Genomic DNA, 21422 nt, shown 5'->3' with positions numbered 1-21422 from the left:
GACAGTAGAGTTATATCATAATGGGACTAATTTAAATAATATAACTATGTAAATGTAAGTTTGGTTGGTTTGTAGACCTACCTTTCGCCCCCAAAATCACGCCTCACAAAATAAGATGCGTTGAGGTCAGGGTTCAATTTTTCAATCTGTGCCACTGCTCGTGCCTTGTAAAAGTAGCCCTTACATTGCTCTATAGTGCTATGGTCAGACTTGGATTTGGTGTATGAGCCATGGTTTAGTGAAGTAGGAAATGTGCAAGTTCCTTTTGACTCTCTTGATCTCGGTCAGTTCTGTTTCTGCCATCCCCTTCCCCCTGCCCTATCCCCCCTCACTAAGGTGATAAGTGCTGCAGAATAGAGACATTTTCTGCTTTTGATGCTTAATATCAACATCAAGCACTATTGCTATCAATTAAAGAATATATATTTCAAGCACTATTGATGCAGATTCAGGTGTCTACTGTATGCACAAAGGAAGCAGGCCTGGTAACAGTTATCTACCCTTTTCCCCTTGCTTAACATGCCTTAATCAATAGAAAAAAATATTTGAGCTGCACCAATATGAATTTTTTTCCAAATACAGTATTGGTCATCTCTTGAGGTCTCTTTGAGTGAGACTGGCAATTAATTGTAAGTTAACAACAATTTTGTGTGACACTCTCCAAATTCACATATAGTACTGTTACATGTACTGGAGACTTTCGCCCATCGATCTGGATTGGATTCCAACTCAAGACCCTGACAGTGTGCTAACTTACTATATCACACTGAACTATATCTATCCTGCATGTATTTTCATTAACTAACAAGCTTATTTCTGAAATTAACATTTATTGTGTTAATACAAAAAAAGAACGTGTTCCCATTTTAGGCATTAAAGTTGCCCAGGCCACGCATATCACAGTTAGATGCAGGATAAAATTCCTGTTGTTTAACAATTTGTACAGTTCTAACATCAGAGGATAACCCTTTCTGTACCAGTGTAACATTTTTCCATTAACAATACCAGTCATTCTGTAGCTCCTTCGAGTGAGATTTCCAAGTTAGTGTCAAATTAGGCACAATTCTGTGCTGGAGATCCATTAGGGGCCACATTGAAACTATCCAAACTCATTTCATTTAGAACGCTTACAGATAATGTGACTTTTTTTAAAACATATTTTAATATTACATGTAAATCAACTAGGCATTGTCAACAGGAATTTCTGGCTCATGTGCCAGAAATGACCAGATGTTAACAAACCCTATTTGGCAAAGAAGAGGGGGAGAAAAGCTAAAAAAGAGAAAAGCACATTTATAATTAGCGTTATAGCTAATAAAAAATATCAAGAGTTTTAAATTCTCAGTCAACATTTAAAAATGTAATATCAGAGTATTCTTTGATATGTTCTGAAAGCTGACTAACCAATTGTGCAGCTTCTTTCTTGTTGTTGTATGTGTCCAAATATTCCTGTAGTTCTAAGACATTGAATTTCAGCCTTTCAAGAAGCCCACAAGAAATCAGCTGGAGAAAAGAGGGTTGCTATCAGTATACAGTATTTTGAACATATATACATAAATCATAAAAATACAAACCTTGTGCTTATAAGTTTTAAGTATTACCGTTTTGCTGAAAGTATTAGGGTCCTATGAATTTAATGTAGTAAAGTTAATTAAATGATTGTGATTTATTTTACACTTGCTCAGTTATACAGAGAATTGTCAATGGTAAACCACTGAATCCAGAGACCATCCTACAAGTGAGGGGATTGAATAACATGGAGCTCACTGAATTGTGTGTATTCCACTCACAAATATGATTGTCATATCTTTAGAGAGCAACACATCACACACTGATGTGCGTCCACAGTGTGGAGCTACAAACATTACACTTCTCCCTCCTTAATGAAGAATTATTCTAACAAACAATCATACATGATTATACATAACAAAGGACATGGACTTATTTTGCTATATTTACAAATCAAGCTTAACCACTTGTTTTCTTTTTCGAAGAGGATACCTTCGCTCTCGAACAGAACCTTCCAAACATGGTGTCAAATTTAAACTCATTTGAGGCTGATTCTGAGGGAAGTTTTCCTTCAAGGGATGTCCTTGATTTCCATTTGAACTCTCTCTAACTTCAGACTCTTTGTTTTCCTGACTTGGACTCAAGAATTAAATTCTGACTTTCTCTTGGATTTGTTTCCAGTACATTAGATGTAGGATATGCTACTGGTGTATCAAAACTATCTGATGAGTCAGAAATAATGGAATCACTCCCACCTTCAACTACTTCCATGTCTGTGGGTAAATATGATCAATGTAAACAAACCTAACCTGTCCATTATCAAACATCTTGACCAAATATGTGCGAGGACCACATATCTTCACCATTCTTCCTGGTAACCACTTTACCCATTTATGGTGATGGTTCTTCACTTTCAACTTCTGATTTAATTTCACACTTCTCTCTTACTCTACCTCTATCATGATTCTCTTTCTATCTTAATTGTGTCTCTTCTATGGACTGTGCCAAGTTTGGTTTTAACAATGAGAATCTGGTTCGTGGCTGTCGTTTGAGAAACAACTCTGCTGGTGTTCTACCAGTAGTTGTGTGAGGAGTATTACGATACGTTATTAGAAAATTAGCCAATTTGTGGTCCAATGACAACTGTCGTTTCTTTGGATTTGGATCCAACATTTGTTTGATGAGGGCATGTTTTACAATTTGTACAGTGCGCTCTGCTGCACCATTCAAAGCAGTGTGGTATGGTGGAACCGTGATATGTTTCACACCATTTTTGCTCGTGAACTGTGCAAATTCTTCTGAACGAAATTGTGGTCCATTATCCGAAACAATTTCTTCTGGGAGGCCAAATGAAGAAAATAATCTTCGCAAAATGTCTAATATTTTACTTGTTGTTATTTTCCACATTGGAAACACCTCGACCCACTTCGAATGGCTATCAATCACAATGAACAATTGTTGTCCTTTTAGCTCAGCAAAATCGATATGTAGCCTTTGCCACACCCTGGGAAGCAATTTCCATGGCTGTAATGGTACTGATGGTAGTTGCTTGCTTACCGATTGACATGTCGTACACTGACTGACAATGTACTCTATATCTTTATCAAGACCTGGCCACCATAAATAACTGCGTACAAAACTCTGGTCAAGCACATTCCCAGGTGCTGGTCATGGAGGTCTCCTAATAATTTGTACCTGAATTTATTTGGTATAACTACTCTTCCACCCCACATGATACAATCTTTATCGACTGATAATTCATTCCTACGAATTAAGAATGGATGAATATCTTTGTCTGTTACCTGGTTTGGCCATCTGTTTGCAATATAATCATACACCCTTGACATCACCGGGCCACGTTTGGTTGCTCTACCAATCTCTTCAGCTGTGACTGGTAGTTCATCGATGTATGAAAAATAGAACACCTCTTCCCTATTGGGTGTAACTTGTGATGGGAAACGCAATCTGTGATCAGCTGATCGTCTGTATTCAATATCATATGTATATGTTGACAAAATCAAAGCTCATCTCTGCATTCGGGCTGCAGCTAATGTTGGAACTGGGAACTTTGGATGGAGGATTGCTGTCAGGGGCTTGTGGTCCGTAACGAGAGTAAACTTATGACCATACAAGTATTTGTGGAACTTCTTGACCCCAAAAATTAATGCCAAAGCTTCCCTTTTGATTTGCGCATCATTACACTCACTGGCACTGAGAGTGCGTGAAGCAAAAGCAATTGGTCTCTCCTCCCCACTACGTAATACGTGAGAAATTACTGCCCCAACTCCATACGGAGAGGCATCACATGCTAGCTTGATCTCCTGAGATAGTAAACTAACATGGTGCTCTCTACCAAGCTGCTGTTACACTCCTTGAATGCTGTATCGCATTCTTTTGATGACTTCCAATGGACCTGTTTTTTCAATAGGTCATTCAGTGGATGTAATACTGTAGCCAAGTTTGGTAGGAACTTCCCATAATAGTTCAAAAGACCAAAAAATGATCGAAGTTCAGTGACATTCTTGGAAGTGGGTGCATTTCTGATTGCATCCAGTTTTTCCTTGGTTGGATGTAAACCATCTTTGTCTACTCTATACCCCAAGTACTCCACTGAGTTTTGAAATAACTCACTTACGAGCAGCCACTTGTGCTTCTCTAGCCGTTGAGGACTTCATTCAATATGTTATTATGAATTTGCTTATTTGGTGCTGAAATTAGTATGTCATCTAAATAACATACTACCCCTTCAATACCTTGCAAAATCTGGTTCATTACCCCTTGGAATATGGCAGGAGCGGAAGACACTCCAAATGGTAACCTATTAAATTGATATAGGCCTAGATGAGTATTTATAGTCAAGCATAACTTGGACTCCTCATCTAGTTCCAGCGGTAAGTAGGCATTCGTCAGATCCAACTTTGAGAAAACCTGACCTCCTGTCAGTGTTGTGAATAAATGTATATTCGGCAATGTATTGGGGACATTACCCTCTAGAATCTGGTTTATGGTTACTTTATAATCAACACACAATCTTACCTTACCATTGGACTTAGGTACAACAACAATGGGTGTAGCCCAATTACATTGATCTATTTTAGAAATAATGTTCTCAGTCTCTAGTCTTTTGAATTCTTGCTCAACTTTCTCTCCTTGAGTGCATATGGTACGGAACGTGGCTTGCAGTAAACCGATCGAGCGCCCTTCTGTACCCTGACACTCGCCTTGAAGCCTTGGATCGGACTGCCCGTTTCACAGAACACCTTCGGATAATTCTTGATGACAATATCCTTTGACTCAAATCTCGTTTCAACACGAAAAATCTCATTCCAATCCAGCTTCAGTGATCCTAACTTGTCTCCTGCCACTACTATTAGAGGCAAGCTCTGAACTTGATCCTTGTATTTCACCAGTACGGTGATATGACCTGCCACCGGAATGTTCTCTCCTGAGCAGCCTCGCAGCTCTATCTTGGCTTTCTCCAATGGGAAATCCCGCAATTTGTCGCAGTATAGCGACTCCGGTACTACGCTCATGGATGCACCAGTGTTGATTTCCATGGGTATCTTGAATCCTGCAACATCTATATGGATTATGATACTTTTCGAATCGCCGTCTGTTAACCTGGTACTCCTGATGATATTTAACTCTAACATCTCCTCGTCCGGTTGTTGTTCTTCCATGCTATGTAGTCTCTGGGGATTTCTACTCATAGCTTTGAAATTTGGTTTACCCTTCAGTCGGCATGCCTTCGCAAGATGCCCAGTGTTACTGCAGACGAAACACTCTGCCTTCACATATGGATAACTTTGAGCAATGTGTTGTCCCAGGCACCGATAGCAGGACGTCAATGCTCTGTTCCCATTTCCAGTTTCTGAGACTTTGGGGCCCCACTGCCTTTTACTTTGAACCTGCAGGCGATTCACCTCAGTTGTCTGATGACTGATATTAGTATGAAATTCTTGGGAATATTGGTCGGCTATGCTCATCGATTTAGTTGTCTGAAAAGCTAAATCAAAAGTCAAGTCAGGCGTTGTCAATAACTTTCTTCTGATCGCATCATTTTTCATCCCACAAACAAAGCGGTCATGCAATGCTCGGTTCTGAAAGTCTCTGAAATTACAGTGAATAGATAGCTTTTTTAATGCTACAATGTACTCACTTATATTCGGCCTTCTGATTTTGTATTCCGAAACGATAACTTTCAGCAATTTCTAATGGAACGGGGCTGTAATGTTGTTCTAGCTTAGGTAGAATCTGTTTCAGTGTTGTATCCTTTGGCTTGTCAGGCACAAGCAAATTTATCAGCGTTTCTTACAACTCGGGCACAGCCTCAGTTAAGAATATAGCTCTTTTTCGTTCCAACACCGCCCAGTTATTGTCTTCATTACTGGCAATTTCGATGATATTATTTGCAGTGAAAAACATTTCTATCCAATCCACATTCGCTCTGAAACTTTCAAGGTTGCATTGAAATTCTCCCACATGCCCTATCACTCCCAAAGGGGCAGCTATTTTGACTCTGGCAGTTTAACCAAGTGTGTTCGTAATTACCTCAGATTTGTAGCTGTTTCCAAAAACAGAGAAGCTCTCAAAGTCTCTCTATCAACTGGTTGAATCCTTCACCAACAAAAATTTCAGCTTTGTATTATCCTATTAGACCCCATTCCTGTCGCCAATGTCATATCTTTAGAGAGCAACACATCACACAGCCTGTAAAATGGCTGCAGGTTCCGGTAACCTGTGACCTGCTGGTCAGGTGACCTGCTCTTTCTTAACAGCACTAGCTGCAGTAACACAGGCATCCACAGTGTGGAGCTACAGGCATTACCCTAGCCACTGAGTCCAGCGACCATCCTACAAGTGAGGGGATTGAATAACATGGAGCTCATTGAATTGTGTGTGTTCCACTCATTAATATGATAAACTCTATAATCAACAGCTTTTATTTACACTAGAAGTTGGTAAAATATGACAAATTCAATTACGTTTTATTACTCTATGAATTGTGTTTTTGTGGACACTTTAATATCTTCTTTATCTATGTGAAGTGGCTGAGATCATTATTTAGAAGATTTAATTTACCATTTTGAAAATGTTGTTAGCAGGATATGCACACCTAACTGTGGGTTCAATTTTCCCCGTTCATTTGTGCCGTTTTTTTGGCGGGCGCAGTTTTGTTTGGCGTATTTATTTTTTTCAAAGTTTCCCCCTGTGATCTGTGCCGGCATCACTGACTTAGTTACGATTTTTTTAGGCCAGTTTTTTTTTACGTCATAGGGGTTCCCACATATCTGCGCCGTTTTTTTCAATTTTTCGCAGTTGGTGCAACATTTTTTTCTCTTAGGTCGGCGTATCTAGCCACTCCCGGAACACCTTCTGGTGAGTTAAGTAAACCAGCGCATGTTCACAAATCTGCACTGAAAGATGCCATTGTTTTTAAATCGAAGATTTTGGAGGGAGTCAAGAAAACTGTCAAAATCAATAATAAACTTCAACTTTTTTTTTACCTGACAACGTAGAAGTGTAAATTTGTTGGATTTCAGAAGTTCTCTAATTTTTTTTACTCACTCGCATGCCACCACCGAACGTCTTGAAGCAGGTTGGAGGGTTGTAGGTTTGGCCGGAAGAGTCGGCCCCACGCCCGGACACAGTGGCTCGGGGTTTGGCTACAAAACAACCCGGCGGGTGGAGAAGAGAGAGAGAGAGTGCGAGGTGGCGATCGGAAGCTTTGGAGCCTGGGGAGGGGGAGGGAGAGAAGTCACAAGACTCCAATTAGTAAAGGGGGAGGGGGTATGAGAGAGAAGTCACCAGACCTTTGGGTGTGGTCCATCCATACAGACCTGGAGAGAGACAATTGCGAACCTGTGCTGCCTGCTTTCCTGCCATTTTGAGTTTCTTTCTTTTTAATTAGGGGGGCAATACTGAAAAATGCCATATCTTGTGCGAGCCTTCTGCATCATGGTGCGACGTAGAAGACAATTGATTTGACTTCATCGCATCAGGAACATCAGAGCCCATAGGGTGCTGGACAGGAGGCCTTGCCCACCTTGGGTATATCGAGACAGGCGTTCGTACCTCCATCTGAGTGATACAGATTGTGTCAGAAGGCTGCGTTGCCACAAAAGAAGTTGTAAGAGATCTATGAGTTGGTCAAAGCAGACCTGCATCCTAGAAGCATTAGGAGGACTGCTTTGTCAGTTAAAGTGAAAGTTACAACTGCACTTTCATTCTATGCCTCCGGATCGTTTCAAGCGACAACTGGGGATGTGTGTGCCATCTCTCAACATGCAACACATGGCTCCATTCACCAGATCATGGCTTCACTGCACGCACATAGGATTAACTTCATAAAGTTCCCCATGACCGCCTAAGCAATCCATGACAGCGCTGTGGGCTTCTCCAGGATTGCTGCCTTCCCGAAGGTACAGGGCTGCATTGATTTTACCCACAGCGCCTTGCGAGCACCTTTGAAGGATTCCGAGATGTACAGGAACAGAAAAGGTTTCCACTCCATGAATGTGCAGCTCGTGTGTGATGACATGCATCATTACCATGTCAGTCAATGCAAGATACCCTGGCAGCACCCATGATGCGTTCATCCTACACGACAGTGTTATATCTGCCATGTTTCAGCAGCAGCAGCCAGAAGGGCAGAGCTGCCTACTGGAGACAAAGGGTACGGCCTTGCCACCTGGCTCATGACGCCCCTATGTGCAACCCGGACGGAAGCTGACTGTCAATACAACATGTCGCACATTGCGACGCACATCACTGAGAAGACAATTCGCATATTGAAACAGCGTTTCCGATGCCTGGACCATTCCGGAGGCTATTTGTTGTCCTCCCCTGAGATTGTTGGTCAGTTCACTGTTGTGTGTTGCATGCTGCATAACTTAGCCATCATGAGGCAGCAGCATTTGGTAGTGGAAGACCCACCTGCGGTGAGAGTGGGTGATGATAATGATGTGGAAAATGCAGGTAACGAGCAGGAAGAGGAGGAGGAGGACAAGAAGGATGAGGAAGCCATGTAAGTGTCTGAAACATAGAAACATAGAAAATAAGTGCAGGAGTAGACCATTTGGCCCTTCGAGCTTGCACCACCATTCAATAAGATCATGGCTGATCATTCACCTCAGTACCCCTTTCCTGCTTTTTCTCCATTCCCCTTGATCCCTTTAGCTGTAAGGGGCATATCTAACTCCCTCTTGCATATATCCAATGAACTGGCATCAACAACTCTCTGCGGTAGAGAATTCCACAGTTAACAACTCTGAGTGAAGAATTTTCTCCTCATCTCAGTCCTAAATGGCTTATCCCTTATCCTTAGACTGTGTCCCCTGGTTCTGGACTTCCCCAGCATCGGGAACATTCTTCCTGCAACTAACCTGTCCAGTCCCGTCAGAATTTTATATGTTTCTATGAGATCCTCTCTCATGTTTCTAAACTCCAATGTATAAAGGCCCAGTTCATCCAGTCTCTCCTCATATGTTAGTCGAGCCATCCCGGGAATCAGTCTGGTGAACCTTCGCTGCACTCCCTCAATAGCAAGAGCGTCCTTCCTCAGATTAGGAGACCAAAACTGAACACAATATTCCAGATGAGGCCTCACCAAGGCCCTGTACAACTGCAGTAAGACCTCCCTGCTCCTGTACTCAAATCCCCTAGCTATGAAGGCCAACATACCATTTGCCATCTTCACTGCCTGCTGTACCTGCATGCCAACTTTCAATGACTGATGTACCATGACACCCAGGTCTCGTTGCACCTCCCCCTTTCCTAATCTGCCACCATTCAGATAATATTCTGTCTTTGTGTTTTTGCCACCAAAGTGGATAACCTCACATTTATCCACATTATACTGCATCTGCCATGCATTTGCCCACTCACCTAACTTATCCAAGTCACCCTGCAGCCTCTTAGCATCCTCCGCACAGCTGAAACCGCCACCCAGCTTAGTGTCATCTGCAAACTTGGAGATATTACACTCAATTCCTTCTTCTAAATCATTAATGTATATTGTAAATAGCTGGGGTCCCAGCACTGAGCCCTGCGGTACCTCACTAGTCACTGCCTGTTATTCTGAAAAGGACTTGTTTATCCCGACTCTCTCCTCCCTGTCTGCCAACCAGTTCTCTATCCACGTCAATACATTACCCCCACTATCATGTGCTTTAATTCTGCCTACCAATCTCTTGTGTGGGACCTTGTCAAAAGCCTTTTGAAAGTCCAAATACACCACATGCACTGGTTCTCCCTTGTCCACTCTACTAGTTACATCCTCAAAAAATTCTAGAAGATTTGTCAAGCATGATTTTCCTTTCATAAATCCATGCTGACTTGGACCGATCCTGTCACTGCTTTCCAAATGTGCTGCTATTTCATCTTTAATAATTGATTCCAACATTTTCTCCACTACTGATGTAAGGCTAACCAGTCTATAATTACCCATTTTCTCTCTCCCTCCTTTTTTAAAAAGTGGTGTTACATTAGCTCCCCTCCAGTCCATAGGAACTGATCCAGAGTCGATAGACTGTTGGAAAATGATCACCAATGCATTCACTATTTCTAGGGCCACTTCCTTAAGTACTCTGGGATGCAGACTATCAGGCCCCGGGGATTTATTGGCCTTCAATCCCATCAATTTCCCTAACACAATTTCCCGCCTAGTAAGGATTTCCTTCAGTTCCTCCTTCTCACTAAACCCTTGGTCCCCTAGTATTTCCGGAAGGTTATTTGTGTCTTCCTTCGTGAAGACAGAACCAAAGTATTTGTTTAATTCGTCTGCCATTTCTTTGTTCCCCATTATAAATTCACCTGATTCTGACTGCAAGGGACCTACATTTGTCTTCACTAATCTTTTTCTCTTCACATATCTGTAGAAGCTTTTGCAGTCAGTTTTTATGTTCCCAGCAAGCTCTTCTCGTACTCTATTTCCCCCTCCTAATTAAACCCTTTGTCCTCCTCTGCTGAATTCTAAATTTCTCCCAGTCCTCAGGTTTGCTGCTTTTTCTGGCCAATTTATAATGCCTCTTCCTTGGATTTAACACTATCCTTAATTTCCCTTGTTAACCACGGTTGAGGCACCTTCCCCGTTTTATTTTTACTCCAGACAGGGATGTACAATTGTTGAAGTTCATCCATGTGATCTTTAAATGTTTGCCATTGCCTATCCATCATCAACCCTTTAAGTATCATTCGCCAGTCTATTCTAGCCAATTCACGTCTCATGCCATCAAAGTTACCTTTCCTTCAGTTCAGGACCTTAGTCTCTGAATTAACTGTGTCACTCTCCATCTTAATAAAGAATTCTACCATATTATGGTCACTCTTCCCCAAGGGGCCTCGCACAACAAGATTGCTAATTAGTAATTTCTCATTACACATCACCCGGTCTAGGATGGCCAGCTCCCTGGTTGGTTCCTCGACATATTGCTCCAGAAAACCATCCCTAATACACTCCAGGAAATCCTCCTCCACCGTATGGCTACCAGTTTGGTTAGTCCAATCTATATGTCGATTAAAGTCGCCCATGATAACTGCTGTACCTTTATTGCACGTGTCCCGAATTTCTTGTTTGATGCTGTCCCCAACCTCACTACTACTGTTTGGTGGTCTGTACACAACTCCCACTAGCATTTTCTGCCCTTTGGTATTCCGCAGCTCCACCCATACAGAGTCTACATCATCCAAGCTAATATCCTTCCTTACTATTGCGTTAATTTCCTCTTTAACCAGCAACGCTATCCCACCTCCTTTTCCTTTCTGTTTATCCTTCCTGAATGTTGAATACCCCTGGATGTTGAATTCCGAGCCTTGGTCACCCTGGAGCCATGTCTCCATGATGCCAATTATATCATATTTGTTCATTGCTGCCTGCGCTCCTTGCATTGAGGCACAGAGCCTTCAGGCCTGTCTTTTTAACACACTTTGCCCCTTTAGAATTTTGCTGTAATGTGGCCCTTTTTTATTTTTGCCTTGGGTTTCTCTGCTCTCCACTTTTACTTTTCTTCTTTCTATCTTTTTCTTCTGCCCCCATTCTACTTCCCTCTGTCTCCCTGCATAGGTTCCCATCCCCCTGCCATATTAGTTTAACCCCTCCCCAACAGCACTTGCAAACACTCCCCCTAGCTATCTGAGCTATCCTGCAATTCCTACTCTGACTTGCACGTGACACTGGTAGCAATCCTGAGATTACTACCTTTGAGGTCCTACTTTTTAATTTAACTCCTAGCTCCTTAAATTCAGCTTGTAGGACCTCATCCCATTTTTTACCTATATTGTTGGTACCTATATGTACCATGACAACTGGCTGTTCACCCTCCTCCTCCAAAATGTTTTGCAGCCGCTCCGAGACATCCCTGCACCAGGGAGGCAACATACCATCCTGGAATCTCAATTGCGATAGCAGATAGCAGAAACGTCTATCTATTCCCCTTGCAATAGAATCTCCTACCACTATAGCTCTCCCACTCTTCTTCCTACCCTCCTGTGCAGCAGAGCCACCCATGGTGCCTGAACTAGGCTGCTGCTGCCCTCCCATGATGAGTCATCCCCCCCCCCCCCCAACAGTATCCAAAACGGTGTATCTGTTTTGGAGGAGGATGACTGCAGGGGACCCCTGCACTACCTTCCTTCCTCTGCTCTTCCTGCTTGTCTCCCATTCCCTATCTGTCTGTGTAATCTTTACCTGCGGTAAGACCAATTCACTAAACGTGCTATTCATGTCATCCTCAGCATCGCGGATGCTCCAGAGTGAAACCACCCACAGCTCCAGTGCCGCAGTGCGGTCTGTCAGATGCTGCAGCAGGATACACTTCCTGCACATGTAGTCGTCAGGGACATTGGAAGCGTCCCTGAGTTCCCACATAGCACAGGAGGAGCGTGACACATGTCTGGGCTCTCCTGCCATGACTTAACATAGAAATATAGAAACATAGAAAACAGGTGCAGGAGTAGGCCAGTCGAGCCTGCACCACCATTCAATAAGATCATGGCTGATCATTCCCCCAGTATCCCTTTCCTGCTTTCTCTCCATACCCCTTGATCCCCATAGCCGTAAGGGCTATATCTAAATCCCTCTTGAATATATCCAATGAACTGGCATCAACGACTCTCTGCAGCAGGGAATTCCACAGGTTAACAACTCTCTGAGTGAAGAAGTTTCTCCTCATTTCAGTCCTAAATGGTCTACCCCTTATGCTAAGACTGTGTCCCCTGATTTTGGACTTCCCCAACATCGGGAACAATCTACTCGCATCTAACCTGTCCCGTCCTGTCAGAATCTTGTATGTTTCTATGAGATCCCCTCTCATCTTCTAAACTCCAATGTATAAAGTTCCAATTGATCCAGTCTCTCATCATATGTCAGTCTAGCCATCCCGTGAATCAGTCTGGTGAACCTTCGCTGCACTCCCTCAATAGTAAGAACGTCCTTCCTCAGATTAACCTTAGATTACTTAATTTGGCAACAATGTCAAAGGTTACTTACTGATAACAAAATAAAAAGAAAAAAAGATTCAATACTCACCAGTCCACCAGCCAATCACTTACCCACTTGCCTGTGACGTCACCTTTCGATTTCTTTCTACTTCTTTGTTTACCTTCTGCCCCTGCCCCTGCACCAGCTAGCCTCTCCGAACTCTCGGGCCTTTATAGGCCGCTCGACTCCCCGAACTCCCACTCCTGTGGCTGCCTCTCCGAACTCTCGGGCCTTTATAGGCCGCTTGACTCCCCGAACTCCCGCTCCTGAGGCCGGAGCACGACGGCGGAGGAGGGCGGGCCATCATGCCCCTTTAACGATTGCTTGAGTCTTGTGCCAGCAGCTCATCTGTGAACGCTTTACTGATGCCTGAGGGCTCAGCGACAACTATTCCACATGGACCATGTTTACTGTTCGGAGCTGTTCCATAATGTTGTGTTGTGTTAATGGAACATAATTCAGTTTTAATGTAAAATATATTTTATTCAAGAGTTTACAATGTACTTAACTTAACTTTAATAAAATCATTCTTGTATGAAACTACTTTAATATCACTCTTTAAGATCACTGATAAATTTGTAAATTTACATAATTAAAAAAAACTTTTAATTTGAGAACAGTTACAACAGTAACAATAATAATAACAGCAGCAGCAGCAAAGAAAGGCTGCAACCATCTCTCATCCCCCTTATTCTAAGACCGCCCGCTGCACTTGGTCTTGGACACACCGCCCCTGCCCAAAGGTGGTGGCACAGTGTTTCTGGGCTTGGTACCAAGCTTATTCTTTCTAACATCTTGGGTACTGCGCACCTCAAAGGTGGGATCGTCAGCGTCAGGCGGCAAGTTGGAGGGCCCAGGTGGAAAGTTGGAGGGCCTGGCTTTGGGCTCTTCAGAGGCTGGTGTGGGGATTGGAGTGGGAGTGACAGGCGTGGGATCTGGGCGTGTTCCCTTATTGCAGCGGCGAACTCCAACGTGCCGTCCCTCATGCGCCTGACAGTTTCTCAATGACCTGCAACATTCTCTCCCTCATGTTGAGCAAAACTACCTGCAACATTCCCTCCCTCATGGTCAGTGACATGGTTTGCACTACCTCTGACATTCCCTCCCTCATGGCCACTATTTCCTCACTGATGGTCCCAGATATCGTTCCCATTTCTCGTGCCATTGCTGTTACTTCTCCCGACAGTCCCGCTACCTCATCATTCACCCCACTGATGGCGTCCAGGAATGATCAGGTAAGGTCAATGCTCTCCGCACTCAATGATATCATCTGAACCACATCTGTTAGATTCTGCACCTCAGGCGAGCGCTCCTTCCCCTCCTCCCCGTGGTTGTGGCTCGCACCCCAACACTGGGACCTGCAGCTTGAGACGGTGGGGCCCTGGGTGTGCCTCGCTGCACCCCACCAGTGGGACCCGCAACCTCAGAAGGTGTGAAACCATGGAATGTCCCACCAACACTCAAACCACGAGACACGGAAGGGGCTGTCATCTCCATGAGCGGCACCTCCTCCAAAGTCAGTACAACAGCGGGAGCTTCATCCAGCTCCATTCCCTCCCTCTCACCCCCATGTTCTTGGTCTGGAGGATTGGATTGGAAGATGTTCTCCCCTTCAGGCTCATCCTTGTCTGAATCTTCTTCTGCATCGTCAGGTGGCCTCAAGTTCTGCAAAAGATAACAGAACAGTCAAATGGGGCATGAGTAGGTCCACACATCACAGGCCAGGCAGCAGGCTGATTTGAAGGACCATGATGAATTTGCAGGACTTACCCTCTCCCTCAAGTGTGGGCCCAGCTTGTGCAGTACTGATTGTTTTTTTCCAGGCAGAATCCATCAAAGCAGCGACCCTCTCTTCCAAGGATATCAGTGGGTGCAGATTTCCGGGCCTCCTACTGTTCGAGTTCTTTCCCTTTTATTATGTGCCACCTTCCTCTGCAAAAATGAAAATGCAACTTTTTAGATAGGGTGTCTTTTTGCTGGGTGGGACATATACAGCTGGTCACATTTACAATTGCAATTCCATTGAATATTAGAAAATATTACTTACACTAACTACTTGACCAAGGTCCTGTCACTTCTTTTTACACTGGCCTCCAGATCTCGTGGGTCACCATTGCACAGTAATCTTCTGCAACTTGGTTCCAGCGTTTCTTCATTTCTTTGGGTGGAACTTTTATGTGACCTCTGCTGGTGTCCAGCTCCTGCCATCGGTTCTCAATCACAGTAACTAGTGCCTCCACTTCTTCCTGTAAGAAATTCTTGGTCCTTGCACCGCGTTGCATCTTGTATTGCTCCAGCTATGATTTTTCCAATGCTCTCACACAGCATTCCTTCTCACACACACAACTGGCTCTTTAAAAATGGCCGATTGCAATATCCGAGCTGTACTGAGCATGCGCATCCATTGGAATGACGTCAAAAACGTAACTTTTGTCCCCCCGCGCATGTGCAGAAGATGCGGCTTCGCTTTTTGGCGCAGACAACAGGCTCCACCCCCCGAGGTGACTGGACACGCTGCGTGGCGTCAAATTTCAATTATACATCGGGGAAACTTTGGCAAAATATTTCTGGCGCATTTCTGGCCTAGAAAAACGGGTGTAACTCTGGCAATACCCCAGAAAATGGGCTTGGGGAAAATTGAGTCCATGTATGTTGTAATAACTTGCTTATTTTAATTTCTAGCTCCTTCAGTTTATCTGTGTTGAAATATTCCTTTTTGCTAACTATGCTCACTGATTTAGTTATATCTTCAAGCTGCAATTTAAAATATATATATTTATCGTCCAAATAGAAACAATTATTAAAATATATCCTGTTTTTAGAACATTAACTGAGTTAGCCCCGATGATTGATTGTAGCTGGAAAGGTACCCTTGTTCCTGGACCTGAATAAATTATACAAATAACTATCAGTTCAATACGAAAGACAACAGTGTATCCAATGGTTTGTTCCTTCACTTCGGGTCTTAAATAAAGATAACGTTAGTTTTGATAGAGTATGAATGGCATAAACAGGAGCATATCTTATTGTATAATTTAGCCCTACAAATGTCCTGGCCAATATTTATTCCTCAATCAAATCACTAAACAAAAAGATCATTTGGTCATTATCACATTGCTGTTTGTTGGAGCTTGTTGTGTGCTAATTGGCTGCCGTGTTTCCTACATAACAAAAGCGACTACACTTCAAAAACGACTTCATTCGCTGTAAAGCACTCAGGATGTCCGGTGGTTGTGAAAGGCACTATATAAATGCGTCTTTCTTTTTTTTCTTACAAATGGTTTAGAAATGAGGGAAAGTTACATAACTTGAGATTACTTTTATTTACACACATCATCTATTGTATTTTAAATTTTAATGCTGATCAGTCAGGATCCCTGAAAGCCTATTCGCTATCTATAAGGCTCATAGAAACATAGAAAATTGGAGCAGTAGTTGGACACTCGGCCCTTCGAGCCTGCACCGCCATTCAATATGATCATGGCTGATCCTCTATCTCAACACCATATTCCCGCTTTTTCCCCATACAAGTCAGGAGTGTGATGGAATACTCACCACTCACCTGGATGGGTGAAACTGTGACAACCCAGGATAGAGCAGTTTGTTTAATTGACTCCCGTGCCACGAGATTCAATATCCAAACCCTCCATCATTGGTGAATTGGCTACAGTATGTACGACGTCCAGAATACAGTGCAACAATTCACCACAGTTTTATCAATAGCACCTCCAACCTCTACCACCAAAAAGGACAGGATCGGCAATGTTATGGGAACATCATTGCCTCCAAGTTCCCCTCACTGTTTTTTCATTGTAACTGAGTTAATATCCTACTTAATATCATTATGGGAGTATTATCACTTCAAGGACTGCATCAGATTAAAAAGACCATCACCTTCGCAAGACAACTAAGGAGAGACAATGATTGTGGCCTTGTAAGCATTGTCAACACTCTGAGAACAAATTAAAAGAAAAGTTTAAACTGCATTATGGCCAAAACAAAGCTCGTTTTCTCTCTGAGGAGTGCTAATAAGGAGTCTCTATGAGATGAGTTGTTGTTGTTCCTTTGTGTATCTGCATCATAAATGCATTTGTGAAGATCTTCTTCGATATTTCTAGCTAAATAATAAACAGTAAATAAAAAAGGAGGCATTTTCTGTCCAAACTTAGGTAATTCAAATTTTTCTAAAAATTAATCATATTTCTTCAACAAGGAGAAGTATGCTCCAGCAATAATTGCAACATTATAATTGATCTAGTTTTAATTGTCTAAACTGGGTAGCTGTGATTTACATTTATATTATTACTTCAATTTCACAAAAGCTTGTGGGGGATGCTAACGGAGCGCAAACGACTTTTCGCCCGGATGCGGCGCCGCTATTGACTGCCGCAAAATTCTGTGGGAGTTTAGCTGCGGCGGTAACCGGTAGCAACCTGGGCCGCTGCGCCGGCAATGACGACGTCATCACCATGCGCAGCGACCCGTTTTCGCATCGGAGCGGAAATTTGGTAACGCCAGCATTGCGTGGCGCGTACCGGGCTGTGGACCGCTCGCGGGGCGAAAATTAAAGGGGAGGTACAGCAGTAAATAAAAAAGGCCGACTTATAGGTCGTGGCCTTCTTTGTAGATCGTGATCTTGCAGTCCAGCACAACGATTGTGTGCTGGGCTGTTGCCACGACACCCCACTCCCTGGTGGTCCAGCGATGACCCCGTTTCCCGTTCGTAGAGTCGGCAACTTGGCTCTCTCCTTTAATGGACAGGGATTTCCCGCCAGTGCTACGCGTCCCACCATGTAGCGCTGGAAAATTTGCCTTCCTTTGCGCCCCGGTCCACGAGATTTTGCACTGTAGTTCCTTTCGGGGGCGAGACATCCGCGCCTGCCGCAGGGTCTCCCGCCTCACAGCTGGTACCGCTCCCAAAAGGGTTTTAATACTATTTTAGGTATTTCCTGTTTATATTAATAGTTTGTAAAATCATATTGTTAAACATTTGAAAAGAAGCATATATAGACTACATTGAATGTATTTCTACTTAAAAGTAAATTGAAAAGAACACACTTATTTATGAGCAGAGTTAAAAGCTTCAACAGTCCTCAAATAATAAAACAGTAATGATCTTGAATGTTAAATAATTATATGAAAAAATGATCTCAGTCATCAGATACTCACAGTTTCAGCATCTAGAAAAACTGTGGGACAATCTGAGCATGAGGTGAGTACCTCTGACGAACTCATAAATTTTGATCCTATTCCTCGCAGACTATCCCCAAGAAAACTTGCCGCATCCCAGGTTAGGGAGCAGAATTTCTTCTGAATACACTGGAAGATAATTCATATTATTTAATTACTACTGTATCTGTTTTCAATTTCTGGTTCAATCAATTTATATTTTTTAGCAATTATTTTTTCATCCTTGAAGTTGACAATGGGTTTTGCCCATTAATTATGTTTTAATTTTATTTAGAATTGAAGTACAGGAGTAGAATTAAGACATAGCGCATGGGAGCATTCCATGTAGGGTGTTCATTCAATATGGTAATTTATCAGTTTCAGTTGTGCTAATTTGGAATGGCCAGGTGCTTCTTTCACAGAGAGTGAAGAAAAGACATCTTAAGTCACTGGTGGAACCTGCAACGACCCATGTGGAGGCCGGTACACCTTACCTCACTGGCCATACCAGCCGCCACAGACGTGCCAGTTCCCGACTGAGCCACTAGAGCAGGATCTACTGGTGTGGGGATCTCCATCCCTGGCTTTGCCCCAATAACATTTGCCTTGTAAGAAGTGGGTTTCATTTACAAGGCAAGTCACAAGCTCCAAAAAACAGTGGCGACTAGTGGTCGGGGGATTGGGGGGTTGATTTGGCAGATTTAATATTCCAGCACGTTACAATAAAAAACCATAGTAAAATTAATTATGACAGTATACATCTAGAAAGGCAAACATTGAATGTACTTAACTTTATACATTCAAAAGCAAAGAAATATCAAAAGTAGTACTATTAAAATGTTATGGAAAATGCAGAAAAAAGTAAACAATTTTCTTTTCAATAAAGGAATTACTTATATTTATTATCTGTAAATATTAATAATTTGGTCACCTTTTAAGGTAGAAGCAATACCTTCAGTTTTGCTATCCATTCCTAACATTACAAAATTGGAAATAATCTCTATGAATGCATGTATTCAGATATGATATAAAGTAGAAGTACTTTAAAAAATATGTAGTAACCAAGATCGATTCTCACCTGAAACAGGGAAGAGAACACATGAAAAGTATGGACTGCACATGAACCGTCAGAATCAGACATGAGTTGATTAATATGGGTGCGCCATGCCTCTTCTGCGTCTTCACATGCTTTAGGCTGAAAGGCTGCAAGTATTGCAGAAAAGAAAGGCGAGGGAGGGGGTGATGCACGGAGCTCATGAAGTCCATCCCTGTCTCCTTCAGCAAAGCTGCAAGAAAGTAACAAACATCATGTTGTAAATTTTACATTAGAAAATGGAATTCAAAAAATTAAATAAATCTAGTGGATGTTCCTTGGGGCTGCAGACCCACTCAATCCTGCTCCAGCTGGGGGCTTTCTAGTCTCTCCACCAGTCTTGGATTGCTCAGCTCAACTTGTCAGTCCATGCTTTAGCCTCATGCCCTGTATCAACTATTCACATCACTAGCTACTATGTTGCCAAGTTTACAACATTAACAATAATCTTAAACATGAAAATGTACTGAAGGAAATGTGGTTTAATTAAACCTTGAAAGCCCTGACTGATCGACATCTCCATCACCCTTTTCTTCTGGTTCTGTTATCTCAAGGCTGAAGCTATCATTGCCCTCAAGAGCTGATGGAAGTTCACTTGTAGATCCAGAAAGTTCATCGTCCTCAGTCATGAATTCAATGTCCTAAAAAATAAAATTTGTAAAGTTTAAGAAAAGAATTAGCAACACCAAATAAAATAAAAAAGCGTATTGTATACTTTAGAATGCTGTGTTATGCCAAGTGAAAGGTAAAATCTAACATAAAATACAAGCATACATTCAACAGCATTAATGTTATCAAAACACCTTGTTATTAGCAATCATTTTAAGATCTATATAGCCTGCAAATTAGTGAGTGATGATAATATATGAACATTTAACACAATTGTATTAAAATCTCTCCACTACTATAATGGGGATGTTAAACCACTTAAAATAAACATGTTTGCCTCCCTGTCAAAGCATTTAGCATTTGTACAATAACATTGTAATTTCTAGGATTATATTTTGGTAATTATCATCTTTCAAGATTTCAATTAGATCGCTATGCCAGATCAATAACATAAATCTCCAATATGTCTCAGGTCAACCAAAAGCATTACTTTTACTATATTACATTGAAATAATTAGATACTATGAAATTTAACAAAAAGCTAAGGAATTTTCTCATATTTGAAAATAAGTCTTTGGCATAGGAGTGGTAACTAAAACTTGCATAAACTAAAGTTATGCTATATCTGTATTACACTGTGTATAGAGTTTACTGACGTGTGGCATAGTACATTAGAGCTCAAATACATTGTGCCATGATGTTAGGATTCACTAAATCCGATCGTGCTGTGAAGGGGAGATATTAAATAGAGAAAAGGGCCTAAAAATCTAATTTGTTAACAGGCGTGAGGCACGTAATGAACGCACCTGTTAATGTGGGTACAGGCAGTATGCAATATTTGTGCTGCTTGATCATTTTAATCATGCAGGCATGCAGCCAGCGCTACCAGCACTACTCATTGGCTGCACGCTGATTGGGGAGGCTCAATATAGGGCTTCTCTGATACCACTTGAAGTCAGCAGGCACCTCTTAAAGGGAAGGTGCACTTTTGCTGCAAAATGGAGTGACACTAAAAAATAATAAAATGGCTGCAACAAGTACTGAGAGCGTGCCAAGGTTCTCGGATGCCTTGGAGCCACTGGTGCAAGTAATGGACAGGAGGAGAGACATCATCTTCCACCTGGGGGCACCAACTTAGGAGGCAGATTGCAGAGCATGTCAATTACACGAGTTTATCACCCAGGACATGGCTGCAATGTCAGACAAGGTTCAATGACCTCACTAGAGTTGTCAAAGTAAAAATATTGCTCTCTTATTCTCTGCTACCCCACCTCCAGCTTCACTACTCACAATACTCCCTTCCTCTGTTCCCGTGTTCTGACGAAGGGTCATTGACCTGAAATGTTTCTCCACAGATGCTGCCTGTCCTGCTTTCCGGAATTTTCCGTTTTTATTTTAGATTCCAGCATCCGCAGCATTTTGCTTTTGTACTCTCTTCACTACACCCCTTTCTCCGCAGACTCACATACTCAAAACTCAAATCCAACACATGGATTACCAGCTATTCCACCATGAAAGGCAGATTCTCCAAACATCTCAAGACATTCTTCTTTCTTGCAGGAG

General features: G+C 42.4%; 1 protein-coding gene across 2 annotated transcripts in view; it reads right to left on the bottom strand.

Moving 5' to 3' along the window:
- The window catches only part of fryb (furry homolog b (Drosophila)), a 439334-nt gene that overhangs the window by 17830 nt on the left and 400082 nt on the right, over positions 1-21422 (bottom strand). The window contains exons 54-58 of one of the 2 annotated variants that reach the window (XM_070892324.1): positions 19743-19891; positions 19236-19443; positions 18158-18307; positions 8446-8544; positions 1405-1503 (exon numbers count right to left, since the gene is read on the bottom strand). In XM_070892324.1, the coding sequence (XP_070748425.1) occupies positions 1405-1503; positions 8446-8544; positions 18158-18307; positions 19236-19443; positions 19743-19891 (705 nt within the window). The remainder of the gene's footprint in view (positions 1-1404; positions 1504-8445; positions 8545-18157; positions 18308-19235; positions 19444-19742; positions 19892-21422) is intronic. The other variant, XM_070892325.1, reaches the window with a different exon arrangement.

This window comes from Pristiophorus japonicus, chromosome 10 (assembly GCF_044704955.1).
Source record: "Pristiophorus japonicus isolate sPriJap1 chromosome 10, sPriJap1.hap1, whole genome shotgun sequence".
Taxonomy (NCBI): Eukaryota; Metazoa; Chordata; class Chondrichthyes; family Pristiophoridae; genus Pristiophorus; species Pristiophorus japonicus.
This window is presented reverse-complemented; position numbering and strand designations above follow the sequence as displayed.